This window comes from Hipposideros armiger, unplaced genomic scaffold (genome assembly GCF_001890085.2).
Source record: "Hipposideros armiger isolate ML-2016 unplaced genomic scaffold, ASM189008v1 scaffold_5, whole genome shotgun sequence".
Taxonomy (NCBI): domain Eukaryota; kingdom Metazoa; phylum Chordata; class Mammalia; order Chiroptera; family Hipposideridae; genus Hipposideros; species Hipposideros armiger.
The window spans coordinates 2,299,099-2,323,432 of NW_017731355.1; the positions used below are offsets into that span (position 1 = coordinate 2,299,099).

Here is a 24,334-nt window from a genome sequence, read left to right on the forward strand (position 1 = left end):
CAGGGGCTCAGGGAGTTACTAGAATGGGAAGAGTTGTGGTTACCAGGTTAATGTAGATTCTGGTTTGGTGCCAGTGCTGAGCCTGGAGCTACTCAGCAAAAGTATCATAGCACATTGAGGCCAGTCTCTGCCCACCCAGAGCCCATGGACTCCGATAGTTTTCCAAGAAAGAGTGCATTGTGGGCAGGGCTAGCTGCTTTTTAAGAAAGTGCCTTCTGCGTTGACTGAGTTGGTTAGGGAGGGGTCCCAATGAGTCAGCAGGATGGAGCAGCAGAGCTCACCAGACCAATCAGATTCAGATTTGACATGTGGGGGCGGGCTCAACACAAGAAAGATGGCGTCTGCTTGCCGGCTGCACCGGACAACTCCACACAGGGAAAATGGCGACTGTCCTCCAGACTTCATCTCAAAGCCTAACACCTCAGTGTGCCCCCCACCTCTGATGCCCCCTAAATCACCGTCCTTCTGCTGGAGCCCAGAGTAAGTGCTTGCGAGCGTGTGAGTCTGTGCGTGGGCCCTTTAAGAGGACGGCTAGCTTTCCCACTGCCTTCCATTTCACCCATCAGTCAGAATCCCCATTGTTTTTCGCAGCCAGGTGTTGTGGGGGCACCTCTTCCTGGCACCAGTACTCTAGGCTGGGAAGTCTGGTGTCGGGCTTGGGTTGCTTGCCTCTCCAGGGGTAACCTCCAAGGCTGAGATATCCCTTCTGATTCTCAACCGCCACACGGAGGTTTGAGGCCCATTCTGCGTCTCCACCCCTCCTACCAGTCTCGACGTGGCTTCTTTATATCCTTAGTTATAAAACTTCTATTTAGCTAGACTTCAGATGATTCTCCAGGTTGGTTGTTCTATAATTTAGTTGTAATTTTAATGTGTTCACGGAAGGAGGCAGGCATAGTGTTTATCTACTCCGCCATCTTGGATCTTTCTCTCTCCCTCCCCTTTTAGTCATTATTTTTCTCTCTTTTTTGGATTGCATAATCTCTATTGATCTAGAATATTCCAGTTCACTAATTCTTTCTTCTTCCAGTTGTTGCTTCCCTCTAGTGAATTTGTCATTTGGTTCTTTTTATTTTTTTAAAATTAATTTCTATGTGTATTGATATTCTTTATTTGATGTGAGATTGTCATACCTTTCTTTACTTGTTTTAAAATTGAGAGACAACTGGCATGTAACATTACATTAGTTTCAGGTATACAACATAATGATGTGATATTTGTATGTATTGTGAAATGATCACCACACTAAGTCTAGCTAACATCCATTAGCACACCATTACAAATTTTTGTTTCTTCTTGGGATGAGAACTTTTAAGATCTACTCTCTTAGGAACTTTCAAATATAGAATGCAGTATTATTAATTATAGTCACCATGCTATACATTACAATACCAAGACTTATTTATTTTGTAACTGGAAGTGTGTAACTTTTGACAACATTCAGCTATTTTGCCTACCTTCCCCCCCGCCCCTGCCTCTGGCAACCATTAATTTGTTCTCTGTATCTATGAGTTGTTGTTGTTTTTTTAATTTTAGATTCTACATATAAGTGAGATCATATGATGTTTGCTTGCCCTGTCTTATTACACTTAGTATAATGTCCTCAAGGTCCATCCATCTTGTTGCAAATGGCAAGATTTCCTCCCTTTTTATGGCAAAATAATATTCCATTGTATAATGCATGTGTGTACTGCATTATACATTCATCCATCAATGGACACTTAGGTTGCCTTCCATATCCTGGCTATTGTAAATAACTGCAATGAAAATAGGGATCCACATATATTTTCAAGTTAGTGTTTTCATATCCTTTGGATAAATACCCATAAGTGGATTTACTGGATCATATGGTAATTCTATTTTTTATTTTCTGAGGATCTTCCATACTGTTTTCAATAGTGGCTACACCAATTTACATTCCCACTAATAGTGCACAAGAGTTACATTTCTTTCACATCCTTGCCAATACTTGTCATTCTCATTTTGATAATAGCCATTCTAACAGGTCTGAGGCTCACTGTGGTTTTGATTTGCATTTCCCTGATGATTAGTGATATTGAGCACCTTTTCAATGTACCTTTTGGCTATCTGTATGTCTTTAAAAAAATGTCTATTCAGATCCTCTGCCCATTTTTTAATTGGATTTTTTTTTCTATTGAGTTGTATGAGTTCTTAATATCTGGTGTCAAATCCAAAATATCACCTCCAAGACTGATGTCAAGGAGCTTACCATTTATGTTTTCTTCTAGGAGTTTTATGGTTTTAGGTAATAGGTACAAGTCTTTCATCTATTTTGAGTTAGCGTATGTGTTTCCTTTTCCCACTGAGCAAAGTCTCTAAGCCAGAACTCTGAATCTGAAGGTGAGACAGTGGTGTGCTTCCCTCTGAGTGACACCTTTGCTTTAGGAGATAAGCGCTTAGTAGAGGGGAAGCAGTTACCTCAGGTCTTTTTGGCTTGCCCTCCCCGTATGGAAACTCCACTTTACAGACAGGCAAAGGGTGATCAGGACCTCAATAGTCTCAGTGGGACCATGTCCAGGTTAAGGCCTCTATCCAAAGGGTTGGATTGGCCAGAAAGGGGTTCTTGACTACACATGCTCAGAACCTAGCCTCACAACAGGTGGCTGAGAGTAAGATGAGAAATGCTGAAGTCCTACCTCTCTCAGGAAAACAGTCCTCCCGCCTGGGAGGTGAGGAGAGAAGGAGCCCTGTGTTCTTGGCCATACCAGTCTGAAAGTTTCTGTCTTACTGAAGTGGAAGAAAACCTTTCACTGTATTTAACTGGGTTTTAGTCAATTTTCTTGAATAAGTGTTCTTCATTTGCTGTATGCTTTTAGAAACATTTCCAAGACTTTAAATGGTTATTTTTAAAATAACTTTCATCGTTTTCATTGGGGAGCACATCTGCAGAGTTTCTCAGGCTGTAATGCCAGATGTGGAACTCATAATAAGCACATGACATTGAATCTTTCACACTGTACACGTGATGACATTTTAAATGCGTGAGAACAAGTACTACATCTCAAAAAAGGTATTCACTATTTGGATTCTTTCTTAATTTTTACAGGTCAGTTATGCTTCAAATAAAGTATAGATATCAGTAAAAGAAATACTTTGCCACTTAAAAATAAATTTTTCTTCCAGGAGTCAAATCTAAAGTGATAATTCATACACTTGAATTTAGCATAGGAATGCTTTTAGTCAAATAGCAAATTACATTTACTTAGCTATCTTATGGGTCAGTTATTGTATAATGGCTACACAACGTTTTAAATTGGCTCCTATTAAATGTGTAAAAGTAAATAGTCATTTTAGGATTGAACTGTTGACCATAAAATGATGATTATGAATGCCTTAAATCTAATATATTTATACATAGAATGTCATGTCTCTATCACTTAGTTCAAATACTTCATAACTAATTTACATTCTTAATGATTAGTATAAGAAAATGTTTAAAAATACATTTTTTAACTTACCATATAAGGATCATACCCCAGAGAAAATAAGCATGGTTTTTCTTGTAAAATGGCTTCCTTCCATTTTTTATCAGATACCAAACCAATGTACCAGTCACTTTCATATTCTTCAAGGTAGTGAATCAGTTCTTTAAAGTCTTCTATTGGACCTAAACTTGCTTTATCAATCATTAATTTCAGGGTATACCTAAACAGGGGAGAAAGAATTTTAGAATTTTTATCAACTTTATAGGAGAACTAGATTTTGTTCAATCAATATCTTTAAGACATTAAACTGAAAAAATACATATTTCAGATAAAAAGGGAGAAATGATGGAGTTTAAGTGAAGGAATCCATATGAAAAACAGGTTCTCCACACAAAGAAAACAAAAGGAAGTACAAATTAAAGTATATTCCTGATATAATCACAATACATACTAAGCAATTTTTTCTTCAGTTTTAGTAATGTGACTATTCTTAAAAATTAGAAATGAAGGTGTATCTCCTTCTAGGTCACTTTAAAAATCAACATTTTTCTGCCAATGTTACAACTTGTATATAATCAAAATGAATTACCTGAAAGCTTTCAGTGCTAACTGAAACAGTTCTGGCTTTTCCGCCAGCCAATCCAAGGCAACCGACCAAGGCAAGACACCCTTGTAAACTCTCAGTATACGACCAGGACTAGGATCCATATTATCTACTCCAAATAAACTAAAATAACAAGTCATTACTACATGAACATAAATGTCTTTTAAAACTCTGTCCTTTGCAATTTCTTCCAGTACATTTGGGACATTTTCTTCCAAATGAAAACATTCCAGCTGCCTTAAGACAAATTGATACCATTCTTCTGGAAAAAATGAGCTCATCTCCCTCATTTTGGAATTAGGCAAACAGTTAGACATCCACTCTTCAGGTAAGCGTAACAAATGAGAATGAGAACAACTGAACTCCATGAGAGGAATATACATCATGTCTTCTTGATTTCCTTTGTCAATAGCAGGGTATCCCAAAAGAACTGCTTTGTAAAGACTATTTTCAGGAACTTTGCCTACAGAATGATCATCAATACCCTGTGATTCTACTGATCCTGGTATAGGCAAATTTATACTTTGCAAAACTTTCAACTGATCTTTTTCTTCCTTTCCTTTTTTGGTAGTTGGCTCATCACCAAAAATATCATCAGACCAGTCATCTGAAATTTCTGATTTTAAACTATCTGTGTCATCTGAGGATTGGGTTTGTGGTGAAGTGTTCAAAGCAGGCAGGATTATTAGAGATGCTTTCCCTTCATTTTCAGTTTTGTGAACATTCCCCTGTATGTGGGACCTTCTGGAGCAGTACTGAACCAGTATCCACACAAGTACTTTAACTAGGTCACCTTTAAATTCTCTTAAGTTATCATGAGAGTCTATTATGCCAGATAGGACATTCTTGGCATCAGAATAGAGTTTTACAGGCAAAACAGTACAGGGTGTCAAGACATTTCCAAAGTGTTTATTAATAGAACATATTCTTGTGTATTCTTGTTCGAAGGCACCTTCAAAAACTTCATCAACTCGTCGAGCTTCAGCAGTATGACAGGATGTCTCTTGCAATTCTAACCCCTAAAGAGGAAATTTAAAAGTATTCAAGTTTGTGATCACTTATTACACAGAGAAAAGCAATTAGTTTTGTAAATGCCCATGGATTATATTCTCAAAATAAAAATATTACAAATGCAAACATTTTCTTTAAACTCAAGAGCTACATCTTAAGTCAAACTTAATGGCACTTAAGATATCTGATGTTGGATACAGAGATAAAAAATAAATCCACTATTTCAAAAGAAATTATAGAAATTCCACTAGAATTTAACAAAACAATTTTATTGATATGACCATGATTTTGAAAGACTATATCTGTAGTCATTCTTAAAAACTTTTCTAAATTATACATTATTTTGGAGAAAAACAGTAAAATTGGAATTATACAATATGCACAGTTTAGTATCCTTTCCATCCTAGTTACGTGAGCATTATTTTATTGTGTGATGAAGTTTTTTACTATAATAAAATAATAATAGATTTATGTATTTGATTATTGTCTGACTCCTCTAACTACAATGTCAACTCCATAAAGCATCTCTCTTTAGGTTACTACTAAATCTGCAGTGCCTAATCCAGTACTACATGGCACACTGTAGCTATGTAAAAATATATGTTGAACAAATGAATATTATGAATAGTCTTATATGAATTTTAAACACATTTTGATTATGGCCCTGGAAGGAATCACTTGAGAAGGATGTACCAGGTCCTTATTTACTATTACTATTGTTTATTTACACATTTTTACAAAACTATCAGTGCCTTTAATAAAAGGTAATCCTGTCAGGTTCTATTACGATCCAGGGAGAGGACATGAAATATGACATCAGAATCCATTTTTAAATCATGGTTCTACCAGATGCTAGTCCACAATCCTGAGTAGGTCACCTAACCTCTTTGGGATTCCTTTTCCTTCTCTTTCAAAGAAAAATAATCCTAGAACATAGAGTTGTGAAGATTAAAATAAGCATTGAAAGTGCTTTGTAAACTTTAAGGCATTATATAAATGTTAGTAGATGGTATAGCTAAGCAAGCTTCTGTCCAGAAAAATTGAAAAAGAAAGAAAAAAAGACTGCTACTAAAAAGTATGTCTTTATACTACATGTCATGAAGCACAAAAGACCAAAAAAGGAACCACATTATTAGTTATTATAAAACCATACCACTTTAAAAATAGAACAAAAATGTCCTCAAAATTTTACATGATTTTTTGCCTTCTACTGGTACATGTTAGAGAAGTGGTTTTCAAACTTTATGTGAGTCAGAATCACTTGGAAGGCTTGTTAAAACAAAGATTGTTGAGCCCTCCCCCAGAGTAGGTCTGGGGTGGGATCCAAGAATTTCCATTTCTAACAAGTTCCCCCAGGAGATGTTACTATTACTAATCTGGGGAACTGCATTTTGAGAACAACTGGACCAAAGGAATAATTTTTGAGTCACCAGCAATTTTAACCAATCTGTGCTAAGACAAAAAATTCATTTACTATTCAGCAAATATTTATTAAGGGCCTATTATGTGCCAGGCTCTGTTTCAGGGGCTTAGAATACTCCAAATAAAAACAAAGATCCTTAACCTTGTGACATTTACATTAGCGAGTAGAGGGACACAGGCAATCAAAACAAAGCTAATAAGTAAATTACATAGTTTGTTAGAAAGTATAAGTGCTATGAAAACAAAGGAAAAGTAAAGCAAGGCAAGGAGGATTGGGAGTGCTGGCGTGCGAGTGGAAGTGTCATTTTAAACAGAATGGCCATGGTAGACCTCATTGAAAGGTGACATTTGGGCAAAGACGTAAAGGTGGTGAAGGAGTTAGCCGTGTTGTTATTTGAAGGAAGAGTGTTCCAGGGAGAGGGAAGAGCCAGCAGGCTGGAGGAGAGTGAGTGGGTTCAAGTAGTGAATGAGCCCAAAGAGGAAATAGGGAGCCTGATCATTTAGGGCCTTGGCTTTTACTCTGAATGAAAAAAAGATTCACTGTAGGGTTTAGAGTAAAGAAGCGACAATATCTGACTTAGATTTTAAAGATCATTCTAGTTGAGAATAGACTGTAGGGGGACACAGGTAGAAGCAGGAGATCAATTAGGAAGCTACTGCAATTATCCAGGAAAGGGATGAAGGTGGCTGAGAACAGGGTGGTGAGAAGGGGTGGGGCATGGGATATGGCTTAAAGACTGAGCCAACAGGATTTCTTGTTGGGTTGGATGTGGGGTAGAGAAGTAAACAAGGAGTCAAATACCACTGAACTAAAGCCCAAAGGTTCTTGGGCTAAGCAACCAAAAGGATGGCCTTGTCACCAAGGACTGCTTGGGTCTGGGGTACTCTGATATTAAGAGGTCAAGCAAAAGAGAACGAACCATCAAAAGAGACCAAGGAAGATTAACCCGTGAAACAAGCGAAAAAAAAGAGATCAATTGTGTCAAACGCTGCTGATAGGTCAAGTAAGACTGGGTCTGAGAATTGATCACTGGATTTAGCAATCTGACAGTCACGGGGGACCTTGGCAAGAGCAGTTTTTGGTGGAGCAATAGGCAGATAACAGGGTAAAAAACCTAGAGTAAGTTGAAGAGAGGATGGAAGAAATGAAACTGGAGATATGATTATAAGCAACTCTAATAAGGCATTTTCCTCTAAAAGGAAGGAGAAAAACAGGGCATTTCAGGTAGGGGCAGTGAGGTCAAAGGCTTTTAATTAAATTGAGAATGTTTATATGAAATAGGAGTAAAAATAATATTACTGAGTCACACTTTTGAGATATTCAACTAGACAGAGACAAAAAGAACAGGACTGGACAAAAAGAGTGAAGATATATTTTGATATTAATTTCCGTTACACAGTCAACACTAGTCTGTCTGTCAATATTTGTATATTGAAATATACTTTAAAAATCTCTAGTTGTTTTTACAGGTAATTAAAAGATACTCTTTCAAATTGAGCTATTAAGTGTTTGATATGTACATTAACAAGTACAATTTTACACACATGCTGTAAAAATATTACAGAGGTTTCAAATGCACATTGACCTTAATGTTAATACAGCAGTAAGTATAGCCACGTTCTAGAATCATTATCCATATTAAACGATCCTGAAAACGGCCCAAATAATGAGACCCAGGCAAGAGGAGACCTAAAAGAAAAAAAAAAAAAAAAGTAATTGTTCAAGCTTGTTTTATTTTGTTATGTGAATCTTCAAAATTGATAACACACTTGGAACTAATTCACAACTTCTCTGACCCTCCCTTTACATCAAGAATAGAAACAACTATTCATTGCATATTAGGAGGCATTAAGTTCTTTACAGGAACAGTTGATAGAAAAAATCCACAGGTAAATAATGCATAAGAAGTCAAGCATGTATTTTCCAGACAAACAATATATTAGAACCTGCTATGTAAAATCATAAATATTGGTTTGTCGGAAAAGTCATGATGTATTTTTTGTATGCTTTTCGTTGAAAAAAATGCATCATGACTTTTCTGACAACCCAACACATGTTAAATATATTAGGGAAAGTATTAAATACTGTATATAAAAGCCAACTTCACATTAATGATTTAAAACACTGTGGACATTTTTATATACATGCATATAAAATGTTTTATGGTGTTAAAAATTTATATAAAATGCTACCTACCACACTGAACAAATACTTTTAAAACTTAGTTTTTCTCTCAACATTATCTCTGAGATTTGCCCATGTCGACTGCAGTCATTCATTGAAACTGCATTGAAAATTCATTGTATGCTTCCAATTCATCACTATTTTAATAATGCTGCAGAAACCATCTTTGTGCCAATTTGCTTGTATAGGTGTTGTTCAGGAAAGAGTTAACAGCAGCATTGACTGCTATCCTTTGAAAGGCCTGCTTACAAAGTCGGCCACTGAGTGGCATCTGAGAACCTGTATTTCAGAAGCATTCTCAGCATCCTAACTGATAGAGTCTCTTGTGCCTAAACCGTGTGTGCAAACAATATTTTGGGTTGTCAGAAAAATCAAGACGCATTTTTGCAACGAAAAACATAGAAAAAATATGTCATGACTTTTCCGACAACCCAATAGTATATACTGAACACTGGCTTTCCTTTTGGGAGTCTGGAATTTTGGTATATGCTAGGAGGAGAGGGTGCCTATGTGACCATCCTGCAATAAAAGCCCTAGGCATTGAGTCTCAAGCTTCCCTGGTAGTCAACATATCACATATGTCACAACAGGTTCCTGGAGAATTAAGCACAATTAAGCACTTTCTGTGTGATTCCACTTGGGGGGAGGGGAAAGCCTGGAAGTTTCCATCTGATCTCTCTGGTCTCTTTTATCCCATGTGACTTTTCCCTTTGCTGATTTTGCTCCACATCCTTTTGCTATAAAATATCTTAGTTGTGAGTACAACTATATGCTGAATTCTGTGAGCCCTCCTAGCAAATCATAAAACCTAGGAATGGACTTGGGGACCCCAAAACAGATGTGTAAGAGTTTCTCTAGAATTGGAATCACTGGATCATGGATTCTAAAAATAGAATCCCTAGACCGTGGGATGTGTACATCTTTACTACAAGACTGCAAGTTTACTCTTTAAGGTGGTTGTACAAATTTACATATTCCCTTCCAGCAGGGTTTGAGAGTTCCTCTTCCCCATACCCTCGTCAGTACTTGGTAATGTCAGACTTTTTACATTTTTGCCAATCAGATGTGTGTAAAATGTTACCTCATTTTTGCCCCCAGGAAATACTTTCTAACGCATTTCTTGGTTGAGTGTAATTGACTTGAAAATTAAGTATAATTTCTACTTTATTACTAAGGTATTATTTCATATGTGAATTCAACCTTATAGGTATTTTAAAAAGTGGCATAGCATTGTGCAATAAAAATTAATTGGAGCTGGATAAAAGTATAAGTATAGAATATTTCCAAAGAAAAGGAAAATAATTATTCATAAAAATTATAATACAAAGATAAGGATTTTTCTGTTATCTAACATAATAGATAAATAGAAAAGTTCATATTTCATTCAAGTTCTAATTTTAAGTTGCTACTCTGCCTGGCATCAGTTTGCTAGGAAATCATCAGACATTTCTAAAATAAGTTCAGGGGCTAAGGCACATGGCAGGAGACAACACACTATTGTCATGAGCTTGTACCTTTTCTAAAACCAACCTTAAGAAGTATAGTATAGTTGAATTTGCAGTTAGTGTATGATGAAATTATAAAATTATCATAAAATTAGTTCATACTAATTTGCATGGCACTTCATTTTGGGAGCTTACTGATCCTTGACCAAAGCTTTCACATTGTCTTGCCCTGTAATCTTGTCAGACTGCTTAAATTGCTATATAATAACTAGTAAGATATAAATAAAATCCCTTAAGCTCTTCAATCTGATATTATATAAAGCTATTTTTCACTATGTTTAAGATATTGCATCTACTTGACAGGAATTCATTATTAAAATCATGGAAATTTTGGGAGATAACGTGTTTTCATGTTTCAATGGTGGGACTATAACCTGATTTTATTCAAGAAAATATTTTTTAAAAATTGTGAAATCACCTTAATGAAATTTTCCTTTAGAATTTTTCTTTTATAACTTCATTTACATCAAAATAAAGAGCAGGAGATATACTACTATATCATATTTAGTTTTTCTGCCTACACATTAAAGTGTTAGAATCTGTAAAATGCTTGGATCAAAAGACTTTTTCTGTGCATTCATTTTTTTGTACTTTAAATATATTAGTGAGGATTTCTTAAGTACAATCCACTTACTTACCTAAACTTCCAGCTACCATTGCAGACCGCAGTGCAGCCGTCAAACTTGGGACCATCTGGTAGTAGTAGACTGTATCTGCACACACGCTGGCTGCGGTGCCCACCACTCCTGGCCAACTCTGAGTAGGTCTGGGAAACCCCACGAAGAACAAAGGAAGGGTGAACAGGGGGACTAAGGGAGAAGAGAGTAGTGTAGAAAAAACTATGAAGACCAACACGAAGGGAGAGAAGACAATGTTGAGTATACATAAAGTGGTGGTTGATTTTCTACGTTTTTTCTCCATCCACGATGCCAAAAGTACAGTCACAGCAAATTGTAATTTAGAGATGAATTGAATCAGACGATCACGCATAATACCAACCTGTAGAGACATAGAATTTTTTTTATTCTTAAAGAAACTTTTTTATTATGTTTTTATTCTTAAATATGACCTTTTTTCTTATTCCCTTTTCTATTCATTTCATGAAGTTTCAAGATCATAAAAGGAAAACTAAATTTTATTATTGCCCCAATAGTTTTAAGGAAACAGCCTTTATGAGATTCTTTGTTATAATTTTCTCCAACTTCACAACTAATAAATGAGACTACTTTTATAAAAGTTTGAGTTCCCTTAAAAAAGAAAAACGTACCAAAGAGAACTCAGAGTATTATTTATACCTCAAGATTGAATAAGCTTCGCATGACATGCTTGCTAACTCATGAGAACTAAAAGTGGTAAATAGTGAAGCAACTAGCCTTAACTTATCCCTATTTTAGAGAGCATTTTACAGATTAATAAACAGAAGTCATACCATAAGTCAAACCTTAATAGATTGAAATCATACTAAGTATGTTCGTACAAATCATGTACAGTATGTTTTACAACCAAAATAGAATTAAATCAACAGTAGAAAGAAATATGAAGATTAAAAAGATGTATTCTTAAATAACCAATGGGTCAAAGAAGAAATCACAAGATAAAACAAGAAAATATTTTGAGATGAATGAAACAAAAACACAACATACCAAAACTTGTGATACAGCTAAAACAGTGCTCAGAGGGAAATTTATAGCTTTAAATGCCTATATTAAAAGAGAAGAAAGATCTTAAATCAATAACCTAATTTTCCACCTTAAAAAACTAGAGAAATAAGAAAACAAAGCGCAAACTAAAACTCAAGTAAGCAGAAGGAAGGAAATAATAAAGATTAAAGTGGTAATTAATAAAATAGAGAATAGAAAAACTGAGAACATCAATGAAATAAAAAGCTGTTTATTTGATCAACAAAACCAAGAAGTCTTTAGCTAGATCGACCAAGAAATAGAGAAGACTCAAATTAATTAAATAAGGAAAGAAAGAGGTAACATTACCGTCTTACAGAAAAAAATAAAAAGGCTTATAAGAGAATACCATGAACAACTGTATACCAATAAATTAGAGCACTTAGATGAAACTGACAAGTTTCCAAAATGACATAAATTATTGAAACCAACTCAAGAAATAGGAAATCGGAATAGACCTATAACAAGTAAAGAAATTGAGTAAGTAATTTAAAAGCTACCCACAGAGAAAAGTTGAGGCCCAGATGGCTTCCATACTATAAAATATTTAGGATAGATACTGAATACTGCAAAACATTTAAGAATAATTAATATGAAATTCCCAAATCATTCTATGAGGTCAGTGCTATTATAATATCTAAACCAAAGACATGACAAGAGAGCTACAGATACACACACACACACACACACACACACACACACACACACACATCACATCACATAAAAATGCTCAACAAAATATTAGCCAACCAAATCTTGCAACACATAAATAGGATTATATACCATGACCAAGTGGGATTTATTCCAGGAATACAGAGTTGGTTTAATAACCAAAAATCAATGTATTATACCATGTTAATAGATTCAAGGACTCAAACCACATGACCATTTCAACAGATGCAGAAAAAGCACTTGACAAAATCCATTATCTTCAAGATAAAAAGACTTAACTTGGAATAGAAGGAAATTTCTTCAACCTGATAAAGAGTATGTATGAAAAACCAATAGTTGATATATTTAATGGTAAAAGACTGACATCAACTTAATTAGGAAAGACTGCTTTCCTCATAGGAAGTCCATTCTTACCCCTTCTACTCAACATTATAGTAGAGGTTCTAGCCAGGGTAATTAGGTAAGAAAAAGAAATGAAGGACATATAGATTGGAAAGGAAGAAGTAAAACCATCTTTGCTATTTCTAATTTGCAGATGAAATGATCTTATATACAGAAACATCCTAAGAAATCTACTAAAAATCTATTAGAATATAGGAGTTTAGTGGAATTTCAGGACATAAGATTAATATTTAAAACATCAATTGTATTCTATACCATAGGAGTAAACAAGCCAAAATAATGAATTAAGGAAACAATACCATTTATATAATAAAAAATACAATAAAAAAGAATAAAATACTGATACATGCTACAATATGGGTGAACCTTGAAAACATAAGTGAGAAGCCAGATGTAAAAGACTACATCTTTTTCATAGTTCCATTCATGTGAAATGTCTAAAACAAACAAATCCACAGAGACAGAAAGTAGATTAATGGCTGTTGGGGCTGGATGGGATGGAGGGTAGGAACGGGGAATGACTAGTAATGCATATGAGGTTTCTTTTTGGGACGCTGAAAATTTTCTAAATTAGATTGTGGTGATGGCTGCAAAATTCTGAATATATACCACTGAACTGCACACTTTAAGTGGGTAAGTTTATGGTATATGAAATACATCTCAATGAAGCTATTAAAAAATACATTTACCAGTAAGAGTCTGATTCCTGTGTCCAGGCTTCTGTTCCACCAGACATCTGTACTGGAGGTCAGCATGTGCACTGCTGACACAATGGCTATCTCCAATAAAGCATTTTCTGTATTCTGCCATACCTGCCATACACAAATTACCCACTTTATTGGGTAGAATTTGATAACGTAGGTAAACTATTAGAGTAAACAAAGCCACAATTAAATTTAGGAATAGGAAAATATTATTAAGTGCATGTCAGGATTACCATTCTAAAAGCTCTTGTGAATCCAATGGAGACAGACACAGAGTGCAGCCCTTGTAAGGACGTGTCCAACGAAAGAAATGCTATCATAGCAAAAGGTGACACTAAGACAAACAGAAAAAGACAAATCTAATTAAGGCAATATAACCCCTTCTAGCAAATTTTATTTTGGCCAATATGAGTTTTTTTTAATGTACATTTAAGCAAGTAATTGGAAAAAAAAACCCCAACCCCTAATAAATGAACAAACCAAACCATAAAAGAATAAACACTGTATGATGTATAGTATTACACAAATATAGGAATTTCATATTTCTGTACACTTCATAGATAAAACACAAGGTTAGTAGATTTTACCTTCCTACCTAGATTTAGCAAAATCCGTCTGACAACACCAATCTTCACAAGCTTTGCTTGCTTCTCTAAGAATAACGTCATAGTTTGCACATCCTTTGGATAGAAAGGATTTCGAAAAATTCCAAAGATATAGACACTTTGAATTTCTCTAAGTATCCATAGTGTTGTAAGTAATACCATCAAAATATAGCCAACAATAGCTTGGGGACTGTTTTTGGAAATCTGTGAGCAACAAGCAAAGTGATGCAGCAAAGCACTTTCTAGGAGAGCCAAGACTAATATCATGATGTAGAAAAGGCATTCCTTCCAAGTAAGTTGTTTTTCTGAACCACTGGGTAAGGCCTTAGATTTGGTTCCAACTCTGTGTCTGGTCACACTGTGTTTGAAGACAAAACCCATCTCACTTAGGTTAAGACTCAGTAAGAACCCAAGTCCAGTCATGAAAAGAACCACTCCAATAGTGCTGGGAATGAAATACGATGTTATAGCTGTTCCAGCAGAAACGATGAACATTATTAATAACCTGCAGAGAAGAAAGAAAATTTGCTTGAAAAGAAAAAAAAATTCTTTAAGAATAAGTTACATATAACTTTAATATTTAAAATAATTACCGTGGATGGGTTGACACAGATGAGCCTCCAAGGCCAAACTCTAAAACCTGCTCCATTGCCCATAAGAAAAGTGCATCAGGCGGGGGCAGAGTCCCGAGTGCCCACAGAAAGGGTAAAAATATAAACAAGATGTGTAAAATCTGATTCATTTGTTCTAGAGCTGGTATATTTACCGTAAACCTGCAGGAAAAAGAAAATAAATCATACACAATAATATATAGAAGAGGATCTTCCCAGGAAAAACAAAACCACATACAACCCACCCCACATACCATCCCCCTTAAAAAGGACATTTACAGAAGGTTCCTAGTCCCAATTTGCAAAAGATCAACACACATAAATTGTTATTATTGTCCTTCCCCTACATCAGGAACTACCCGGACTCAGTAGTGTCCGAGTTTAGCATTAGAGAATATGTGGATTCAAATGTGGAAAGAAGGAAGATGTAATTAAAAATACTTTTCTAAGTAAAACTGAATTTAGGAATCTGTAAAACTGAACTGAGCCCAGAGCAAAAATATTTCTCCCTTAAATGTCTAAACTACACTGGCTGAAATTCCACCAATGATGCTTTAGAGTGTAAAATTTTTAAATTTAAAATTGCAAGTAACTCTGAGAAAGCCAACACCTTACTGCTGTTCACACATTAGTAACTACCAATGAGAGGAAGCTCATCCCTTTTTCCTACTCTTTCCTGTACTATCTTGTTCCCAAGTTCCAGAATTTGAAGTCAGTACAGTTAATATCAGAAGTTAGCAAATTAGGTTTGAACTTGTCTCTGTGGGCTGCCTGGAAACTTAACGAGCACTCATAATATTGTTTCTATTTTGTACATACAGTGGTAGGGGCACAATCTCAAATTAGAGATGGCTTCTCTTAAGTAAACAAACTGGTTCTTGATCCAGCCCTGACCAGTTAAATATAACATCATTAAATGATTTGAAATAATTTAATAAGAGAAGAATAAACATTACCAATATGTTACTAATTTTTTGGAATGAGGCTAACCAAACATCTTGTCTGGAAACCAACAATGTCATAGAACTGACAGAGTTCCAGAGATAACTTTCAAAAGAGAAAACTAAATTTATAACATAACTGTACTTGAATACCTGAGCTGCTGCTAGGCATCAAAGTCAAGGAGAAAGGCAACGTCTGTAATCATCACCACTTACAGGTGCGTTAACAGTCCAGAAGCAAATGTAACAGGTATGGATATAATAATGACATAATGTGTTTGCTCACACACATACCAGGACAATGCCAGCTAATGCACTGTCTCATAATGTATGTCCTTCAAATTTTTATAAGCAGAGAATTAATGAACACAAGGTTAACAATGTAATCCTAAATTAGAAAATACTTTCTGTAGTATGGTTTTAAAATAAAATTCATTTCTTTCTGAGAAGAAAACACTGAAGAAGCAAAGGAAATCAAATCACATACAATAAGCCACAGGAAGGTCAAGGAAAATATGCAGATTTGTACAGCTTTTTTTCTTTTTGAAGACAACACTTCTCTTGTTAACATATTCAAGGATAGGATAATTTGTGTAAAAATAATGTGCTCAGGAAATATTTTACCCACATTCTATTTACCACCCAAATCTCTTTTTGTTCTTAACGTAAATGATAAGCAATGGCACAGAAAAATATTTATACCCAATGATATCATAAATAAATATAAGGACATGTAACTGAAGTAACCAAACACTGGTTACTTTCCTGTGTATATGACACAGCCCCAATAGAATATTATTGTGGTTAACTTATATGAAAAAACATTTTAAAATTCTAATGTTTCTGATAATGAATGTAACAGGAACTTGATACAGCAAAAATTTAAGCCCTCAAGAAAATCACTGTGTTGAATCAAATAGCCATAAAAATATTTCAACATCTACACACTTGCTATGATCCACATGCTCAGAAAAAAAGATTTTTTTATAGTAGTCAAAATGATGTAAATATGCACCATTCATTCAAACAATTCCTTAGAGTCTATGAACAAAGCATTGTAGACTTAACACTTGTCTTTGATAAAACTGCACAGAAAGAATCATTTGAGTTATTAATACATAACTGTACTGGGTAGAAAAAAGAACAGAAAAAGAGAAAAAGATGACAACACTGGGGAACTCATCTCTTCATTGTTCACATTCTCTGAAATAAAATAATTTGATATATTTAACAACTGTCCAAATTTGAAGTATACATATTTCATATATTACTTATCTGTAGTATCATACCTATTGTACACAAAAATATCATTTAAAAAAGTAGATTTGATCAGCTTTTGTCTTTTTAAAGTTAAAATTTTTCTTTACAATGATCAAACTGTAAACATTTAAACTGTATATTAAATCCAACTACAATGTAAAGAAAAACATTTTATGCTCTTAGAAATGAGTAATGCATAAAGTCAAGGTAACCAACTTATAAATTAACTGTCTGAGATTTTCTTTTAATTTAAATGCAAAGATGTATTAGCAGGTATGTAATTTCTGATTTTAGAAATGGCACAGTGAGATAGTAAGTTAATAACCTGTATTCTGAAAATAATAGTCCTATAAACTTAAATCATTTAAAAGAGGTCAAATGTACATACATACATACATTTAAACTCAACTTTATTGCTAACTTTTCAAAATCAAGCATTTAACTGTAATATATTTGATAGTTAGTAAATGGTAGTGGTACTAAGAAACCAATTATAAATGAATTTCCCATAAATGACTTCTCCCCTTACACGTTAGATTAGGGGGAGATCTACAAGGGTATTACCATGCCCAATGGTCCATAGATGTAGCACAAGGAGAAGAGATTAAGAATTAAGGAATAGCAGACACCTAAGAATAGGTCAGTTTCAGTACACAAACTGGCTAAGTATTTTTAAATGCCTTGTTTTATTTTGGGCTGCCATAACAAAATACCAGAGACTAGGTGGCTCAAACAATAGAAATTTCTCACAGTTGTGGGAGCAGAAGGTATGAGATCAGAGTGCCTCCATGGTGGGTTTCTAGTGAGAACTCTCTTCTGGGCATGCAGACAGCCGTCTTCTCATTGCATCCCCACATGGCAGAGAGGGATCAGCGTCTCTGGTGTCTCTCCTTACAAGGCAGCGATTCTCAACCTTTCAAAGGGGTCACCTAAGACCATCGGAAAACACATATTTTCGACGGTCTTAGGAACCGAGACACCGCTCCTCTACCCGTCTCCAGGCCCACATGCAGATACGCCCACATACGAGTACCCGGCGACCCCTGTGAAAGGGTCGTTCGACCCCCAAAGGGGTCGTGACCCACAGGTTGAGAACCGCTGTTAAGGGCACTAATCCCATCAGACTAGGACCAACCTGATTACTAATTACTTTCCAAAGACTCCATCCATCTCCAAATACCATCACATTGGGGCTAGGGCTTCAACGTGTGAATTTGAGGGGACATGTACCTTCAGTCTTTTAACATTCCACCTGGGTCTCCCAAATTCATATTCTTATATGCAAAATACATTAATTCCACCCCAACAGCCCCAAGAGTTTTAAGTCATTCCAGCATCAATTCTAAAGTCCAAAGTTTCATTTAAATCAGGTAAAGGTAAGACTCAAGGTACCATTCGTCCTGAGGCAAAATTCCTCTCCAGCTGTGAACCTGTGAAATGAGACAAGTTATGTGCTTCCAAAATACAATGGTGGGAGAGGCACAGGATAGACAGTCCTATTCCAACAGGAGAAGCAGGAAGGAAGGAAAGTGTGACGGGTCCAAATTCCATTGTATCTTAAGGCTGGAGAATAATCCTCTTTGGTTCCATCCTCTGCCACCCAAACAGCTCTAGGTGGGGGTCCTATCCCCTCTGCAGGACTGCAACAGCCCAAGGCTTCCAACAGTGGCCTTCTAGCTTGTTGAAACTGAGGCACTTGTCCTGATAATCGATAAATTACTTTTGGGGTCATTTTTCCCTCTTCTTAAAGAACAGTATATGTTTATAGCCAAATAGGTCTATATCCCCCTGTCAAATCTAAGAAGTCTGACAACCTTTATTTACTTCATTTTGTGTCAGTCCCCTTTCATTCAAACTGACAGTGTTTCTGCTCATATAATCTCATAAACCCTTTATTTAGCGATAGTCCAGCCGCACCCTTGGTGTGCTCTTTAGAACATGCTTTCTCATTTTTTTGCAATATGAATAGACCAAAAATTTTCCAGATCTTCATGTTCTGGTTCCTTTTTGCTTAGTAATTCCTTCAATTTATCTCTCTTTTCTTGTATTTTACTATAAGCAGTCAGGAGGAATCAAGCTGTTCCTTCAACACTTCGCTTAGAAATCTGCTCAGATATATATCCAATTTCATCAGTCTCAAGTTCTACCCTCCACAAAACATCAGGAAATGGTTTACCCAAGTTCTTTGCCACTTTATGACAAGGGTTGCCTTTTCTCCAGTTTCTAATAACACGTTCTCATTTCTGTCTGAGACCTCACCAGAATTGCCTTCATGTCCGTTTTTCTTGCATACACCTCAAAACTCTTCCAGCCTCCATCCACTACCCAGTTTCAAAGCTGCTTCTACACTTTTAGGTTATTTGTTACAGGAGCATTCTCACCTCTTGGTATGAAAATCGGTCTTTAGTCAGCTTGGGCTGTCATAACAAAATACTGCAGACTGGGTGGCTTAAATAACAGAAATTTATTCCTCACAGTTCTGGAGGCTGGACGCCTGAGATCACAGTGGCATTATGGTTAGGTTCTGGTGAGAACTCTCCTCCTGGCTTGCAGATAGTCAGCTTCTCAATGTATCTTCATAGGGTAGCAAGAGAATGATCAAATGCTCTGATATCTCTTCTTATAAGGGCACTAATCCCATCAGAGCAGGACCCCACCCTCATTATCCTAATTTCCTCCCAAAGACCCCATCTCCAAATACCATCACATGGGGAGTTAGAGCTTTAAACATATGGGAACACAAACATTTAGTCTATAACATGACTGTACATTTCTACCTCGACACTAAACTATGAAAGAGAAAGCTGCAATCTAAAGAAACAGGTAAAGAAAAGTTAGATTTAGAAAAGGCAAACAAAAGGGGTTATCAAACAATTTTGTAAAGTTTTGTTAAAAAACACATTTTCTATTTTTCTTCTGTAGCAATCACTATTTCTTCTATATAGTTACTATAACAAAATTAGAAAATTATTCTTTTCATCTTAAATTCAATCTGTACATAATATTTATGCATATACATTTTTAATTCACTTTCCCCTCACAAAGTTCCATCTCTTTTCAAATAGAATTCAGCCAGGCTATCTTATAGATTCATTGCTCCTTATTTAAGTGGAACACACGATTGAAGTTTTGCTTATTTATCTTATAAAAGGTTTTCTTTTTACTCTTCAATAAGATTTAATTACTGCTTTAGTATGTATGTTTACCAGAGATTAGTCCGAAGAGATTAATCATCGAAAAAACCTATTACCCAATGGTTTGGTCTTGATGACTTCCAATTCACAGATTCATTTTTTTTACTACTAAGGAGAGGGCTCTTATTGTGTATGCTTAAAAACAAAGCAAGTTATAAAGTATTTGATAGCTTATTACCTGTGTGTAAGATCTACAAAAACAAAGAAAAAAATATACAGAGGTCTCATAAGAGGAGTGATTTCATAAGTATCCTGGGTTTGGAAAGTTGCAGTCTCTATAGCCGTGTTTACAATTAATGAATATTCTCCAATACATAACGTCATCCATCCAAAAAACACCAGTACAGCAGTGCCTCCTGCACTGCCATACAGCAAGGTTATTCTCTTGGGGAGCAGATACCATGTTCCAAGACCACACACTAAACCAGCAAGAACAGAATGAAAAACCGTATTGGCTACATATTTCTTGCCAGGAATTAGAAATTTGACAGTCTCAGCACCAGCACAACTTGTAAATTCATGCTCATCTTCCTCTGCTAAGATATCTGTGGTTAGCATTCTTTCTACCGTCACTGATTTATTTCTGGCATATAAACTTGTGAACTGGATGACAAATGCAGTGAAAAGCATTAGTCCACCTGAGAGTGCTGCTGTGTAATAATCTTCCAGGATGCCTAATTGGTACAAAAGAGTTCCTATTCCACCCAAAATGCATGGCATCAGAAAAAGGATAATTTGATTAACATAGATGTAAGGAGGGGCACAGAAGCCTAATTTGAGCCGTGGGCCTCCCAGAACAGTCCGTAGAAAGCGCTTCAGAAAGAAGTCCTTTTTGTAATCATTCAGCAGAGGCACATCTGGACTCATCCTTCTCACTCAGGGTTATTCTGAAAGCACATCCTTTTCTGTAACACAGCAGTCTCTAAAAAACAAAGGAAAGAGGTCACTATTTGAAAATGTCATACTTAAAACATAGGTGTGAGGAACCCCACGGTTCTGTGTTATCTCCTTAGTTCCTTCAAGAGCAGAATTTCTCTAGTTCCTCCCCATTGCCTGACACATACTTGGCACTAAACAAAGAGTTGCTAAATTGTTTTTTGTTTAAAAAAAAAAGTATATCCATTACTAAGTTATCTAGAACTTACTATTTGGAAGTAGATATTAAGCTAACTCATGTTTTTAGATTTTGAAGACAAAGCGAAGTTCAAAAAACCAATACTTTCAAACTCACATCTGCCAGTGGTTTAACTGATCATTTCCCTGAGAGCTTTCGTTGTTTGTTTCAGTTTTTCCACTACTATGAGGTTCAGCAAACTTTTTCTGTAAATATTTCAGTAAATATTTCAGGCTTTGTGGACCACATGGTCTCTGTTACAATGACTCAACTCTGCTGCTGTAGCAGAAAGGTAGCCATCTATAACACATACATAAATGGATATAAGTGGCTGTGTTCCAATAAAACTTTACATTTACCCAAACAGGCTGTGGGCCAGATGTAGCCTGAAGTCACAGTTTACCAACCCCTGCCCTAGAAAATAAAGATATTCTCTGTAATTCCCTTGAATTACAATGGGCATAGAAGTGGAAAACAAATAGAAATAATGTTAGTCACATCACTTAGTTATAATAAATTTAGGATTTTCCAATAATTTCAAAGGTCAAATCCTGCTAAAATAGTAGCATTTCAATAAAAAGTCACTGGCAGCTCAATGTGTAGTAGGAAGAACAATGAACTGGAAATCAAAAGACTAGCTGTCAGAGTAATTCTTATTAGTTATGTTACCATAGGCAAACCACTTCATGATTCAAATTTTAGTCTCTCTGTTGTCAGTTTCCACAAAATCTGCCAGCACTAGGAAAGCACTTGAAACAATAAAAGGACCTGTACATGATTTAGTCTAGAGTATTTTAATTTAAGGGCTACAAAAATCTAAGAATCAGGTAATATGGATTCTCTACTTTTCCTTTTCCTGGGATATACTCAGTAGCTTATTCTGAAAAACAGTTGCTTGACACAAGGTCAGCTAGCAGAGTATTACCTCAGGGATATGTTGGGCTAGGAAAGAAAAATTATGTTTAAAGCCATCTTCAGATAGAACAATGGAATAGACTAGAGAGCCCAGAAATAAATCCTTACATGGATGGTCAAATATTTGAAAAGGGTGCCAAGACCATTCAATGGGGGAAAGCACAGTCTCAGCAACAAATGGTGCTGGGAAAACTGGACATCCGCATGCAAAAGACCTACCTGACACCACATACAAAAACTCAACATGGATCAAAGGACCTAAAACAATAAAACACAAGACAAAAGCTTCCAAAATTCAATTGGCAATGACTTCTTGGATATGAAAATGTACAGGTAACAAAAGAAAAAATAGAAAATTAGACTTCATAAAAATTAAAGAATTGTGTGCATCACAAGAACTATCAACAGCATGAAAAGGCAACCCACAGAATGGGAGAAAATATTTGCATATCATATACCTGATAAAAGACTAATATCCAAAATATATAGAGAACTCCTAAAACTCAACAACAACAAAACAAACAACCCAATTAAAAAACTGGCAAAGGACTTAAATAGACATTTCTCCAAAGATGTAAAAATTCCAATAAACAAATGAAAAGATGCTCAACATCACTAAGCATTAGGGAAATGCCAATCAAAACTATAATGAAATATTACCTCACACCCATTAAAATGTATACTAACAGAAAAACAAAAAACAAGTATTGGCGAGGACCCGGAAAAATTGGAGCCCTTGTACACTGTTGATAGAAATGTAAAATGGTACATTCTCTGTGGAAAACATTATGGCGGTTCCTCAAAAAATTAAAAATTGAATTACAATATGACCTAGGAATTCCATTTCTGGATATATACCCCCAAGAATTGAAAGTAGGGTCTCAAAGAGATATTTGTATACCCATGTTCACAGCAGCATTATTTACAATAACTACACTGTGGAAGCAACCCTAATGTCCACTGAAGGATGAATGGATAAGCAAAATGTGGCATATACTTACAAGGGAATATTATCCAGCCTTAAAAAGGAAGGAAATCCTGCAATATGCTACAACATTGATGAAACTTGAGGACATAATGCTATATGAAATAAGCCACTCACAATAAGACAAATACTGTATTATTCTACTTATGCGAGGTACTTTGAATAATTAAAATCAGGGGGCCGGCTGAGTGGCTCAGTTGGTTAAGAGCATGTGCAAGAGTGTGAGCTCTGAGCAACAGGGTCACTGGTTTGATTCCCAGCCCCAGCTGAGCTGCCGCTGAGCTGCCAACAGGTGGCAGGATGGCTCAGCTAAAAAACAAACAAACAAACAAACAAAAATAAATAAAATCATAGGTAGGTAGTAGAATGGTGGTTACCATGGGTTGGAGGAAGAGGAGAATGGGGAGTTACTGTTTAATGGATATAGTTTTACAAGATGAAAAGAGTCATGGGGATGGATGGCTGATAAGTGGTATTAAGTACGTGATAATGTACTTAATACCACTGAACTGTACACTGAAAAATGATTAAGATGGTAAACTTTGTTATCTGTATTTTTACCACGAACAAAAAACTCAAAGTCATTATAAAATAGCCTATCTCCCCGTCAGTTTAAAATGGTCTTTCTGAAAGTCAGTTCTACCCAGCCAAAATCAGCCCTGGAGAGAGCTTTTAGGCATTCACGAAAGGTTTTGGGGTCACTATTAAGAATTACTGCCTTAGAACACCTCATTATATTAAGAAATTCTTAAACTATAAACATTTATTGTCTTATATTTCCAAGCCATCGGTCTTGGTTCTGTCCAGAACAAGTCAGAGCTTTTACTCACATGACAGCCCTCCAAGTACTCACAAAACAGAACCATGGGGCCAAATGGAGCCTTAGTGGTTGATGGTTCAATCTCAGGGAATGAAGATTGCCTCCCTCCCCTCAGAATGAGCTTATCTCCTGTACTGAGTCAGGCTCAGTGTACTGTATTGATAAGATCATTTTGTAGAAGCCATAGGGTAAATAAAGGCACAGTCCTGTGATTGGAGGTCAACATTCTGATTTCAATTATCTATGGATCATGCCATCA

At 35.8% G+C, this 24,334-nt stretch overlaps 1 protein-coding gene across 4 annotated transcripts in view; it reads right to left on the reverse strand.

The window, feature by feature from the left end:
* Positions 1-24,334, reverse strand: part of PCNX4 (pecanex 4) — a 42,200-nt gene that overhangs the window by 4,320 nt on the left and 13,546 nt on the right. For 3 of the 4 annotated variants that reach the window (XM_019644581.1, XM_019644572.1, XM_019644562.1), the window contains exons 2-10: positions 20,420-21,163; positions 14,829-15,008; positions 14,226-14,740; positions 13,864-13,964; positions 13,616-13,738; positions 10,812-11,172; positions 8,070-8,173; positions 4,036-5,069; positions 3,480-3,666 (exon numbers count right to left, since the gene is read on the reverse strand). In XM_019644581.1, the coding sequence (XP_019500126.1) occupies positions 3,480-3,666; positions 4,036-5,069; positions 8,070-8,173; positions 10,812-11,172; positions 13,616-13,738; positions 13,864-13,964; positions 14,226-14,740; positions 14,829-15,008; positions 20,420-21,108 (3,294 nt within the window). In that variant the 5' untranslated portion in view covers positions 21,109-21,163. Of the gene's footprint in view, positions 1-3,479; positions 3,667-4,035; positions 5,070-8,069; positions 8,174-10,811; positions 11,173-13,615; positions 13,739-13,863; positions 13,965-14,225; positions 14,741-14,828; positions 15,009-17,797; positions 17,977-20,419; positions 21,164-24,334 lie in introns of those variants that run through there. The other variant, XM_019644590.1, reaches the window with a different exon arrangement.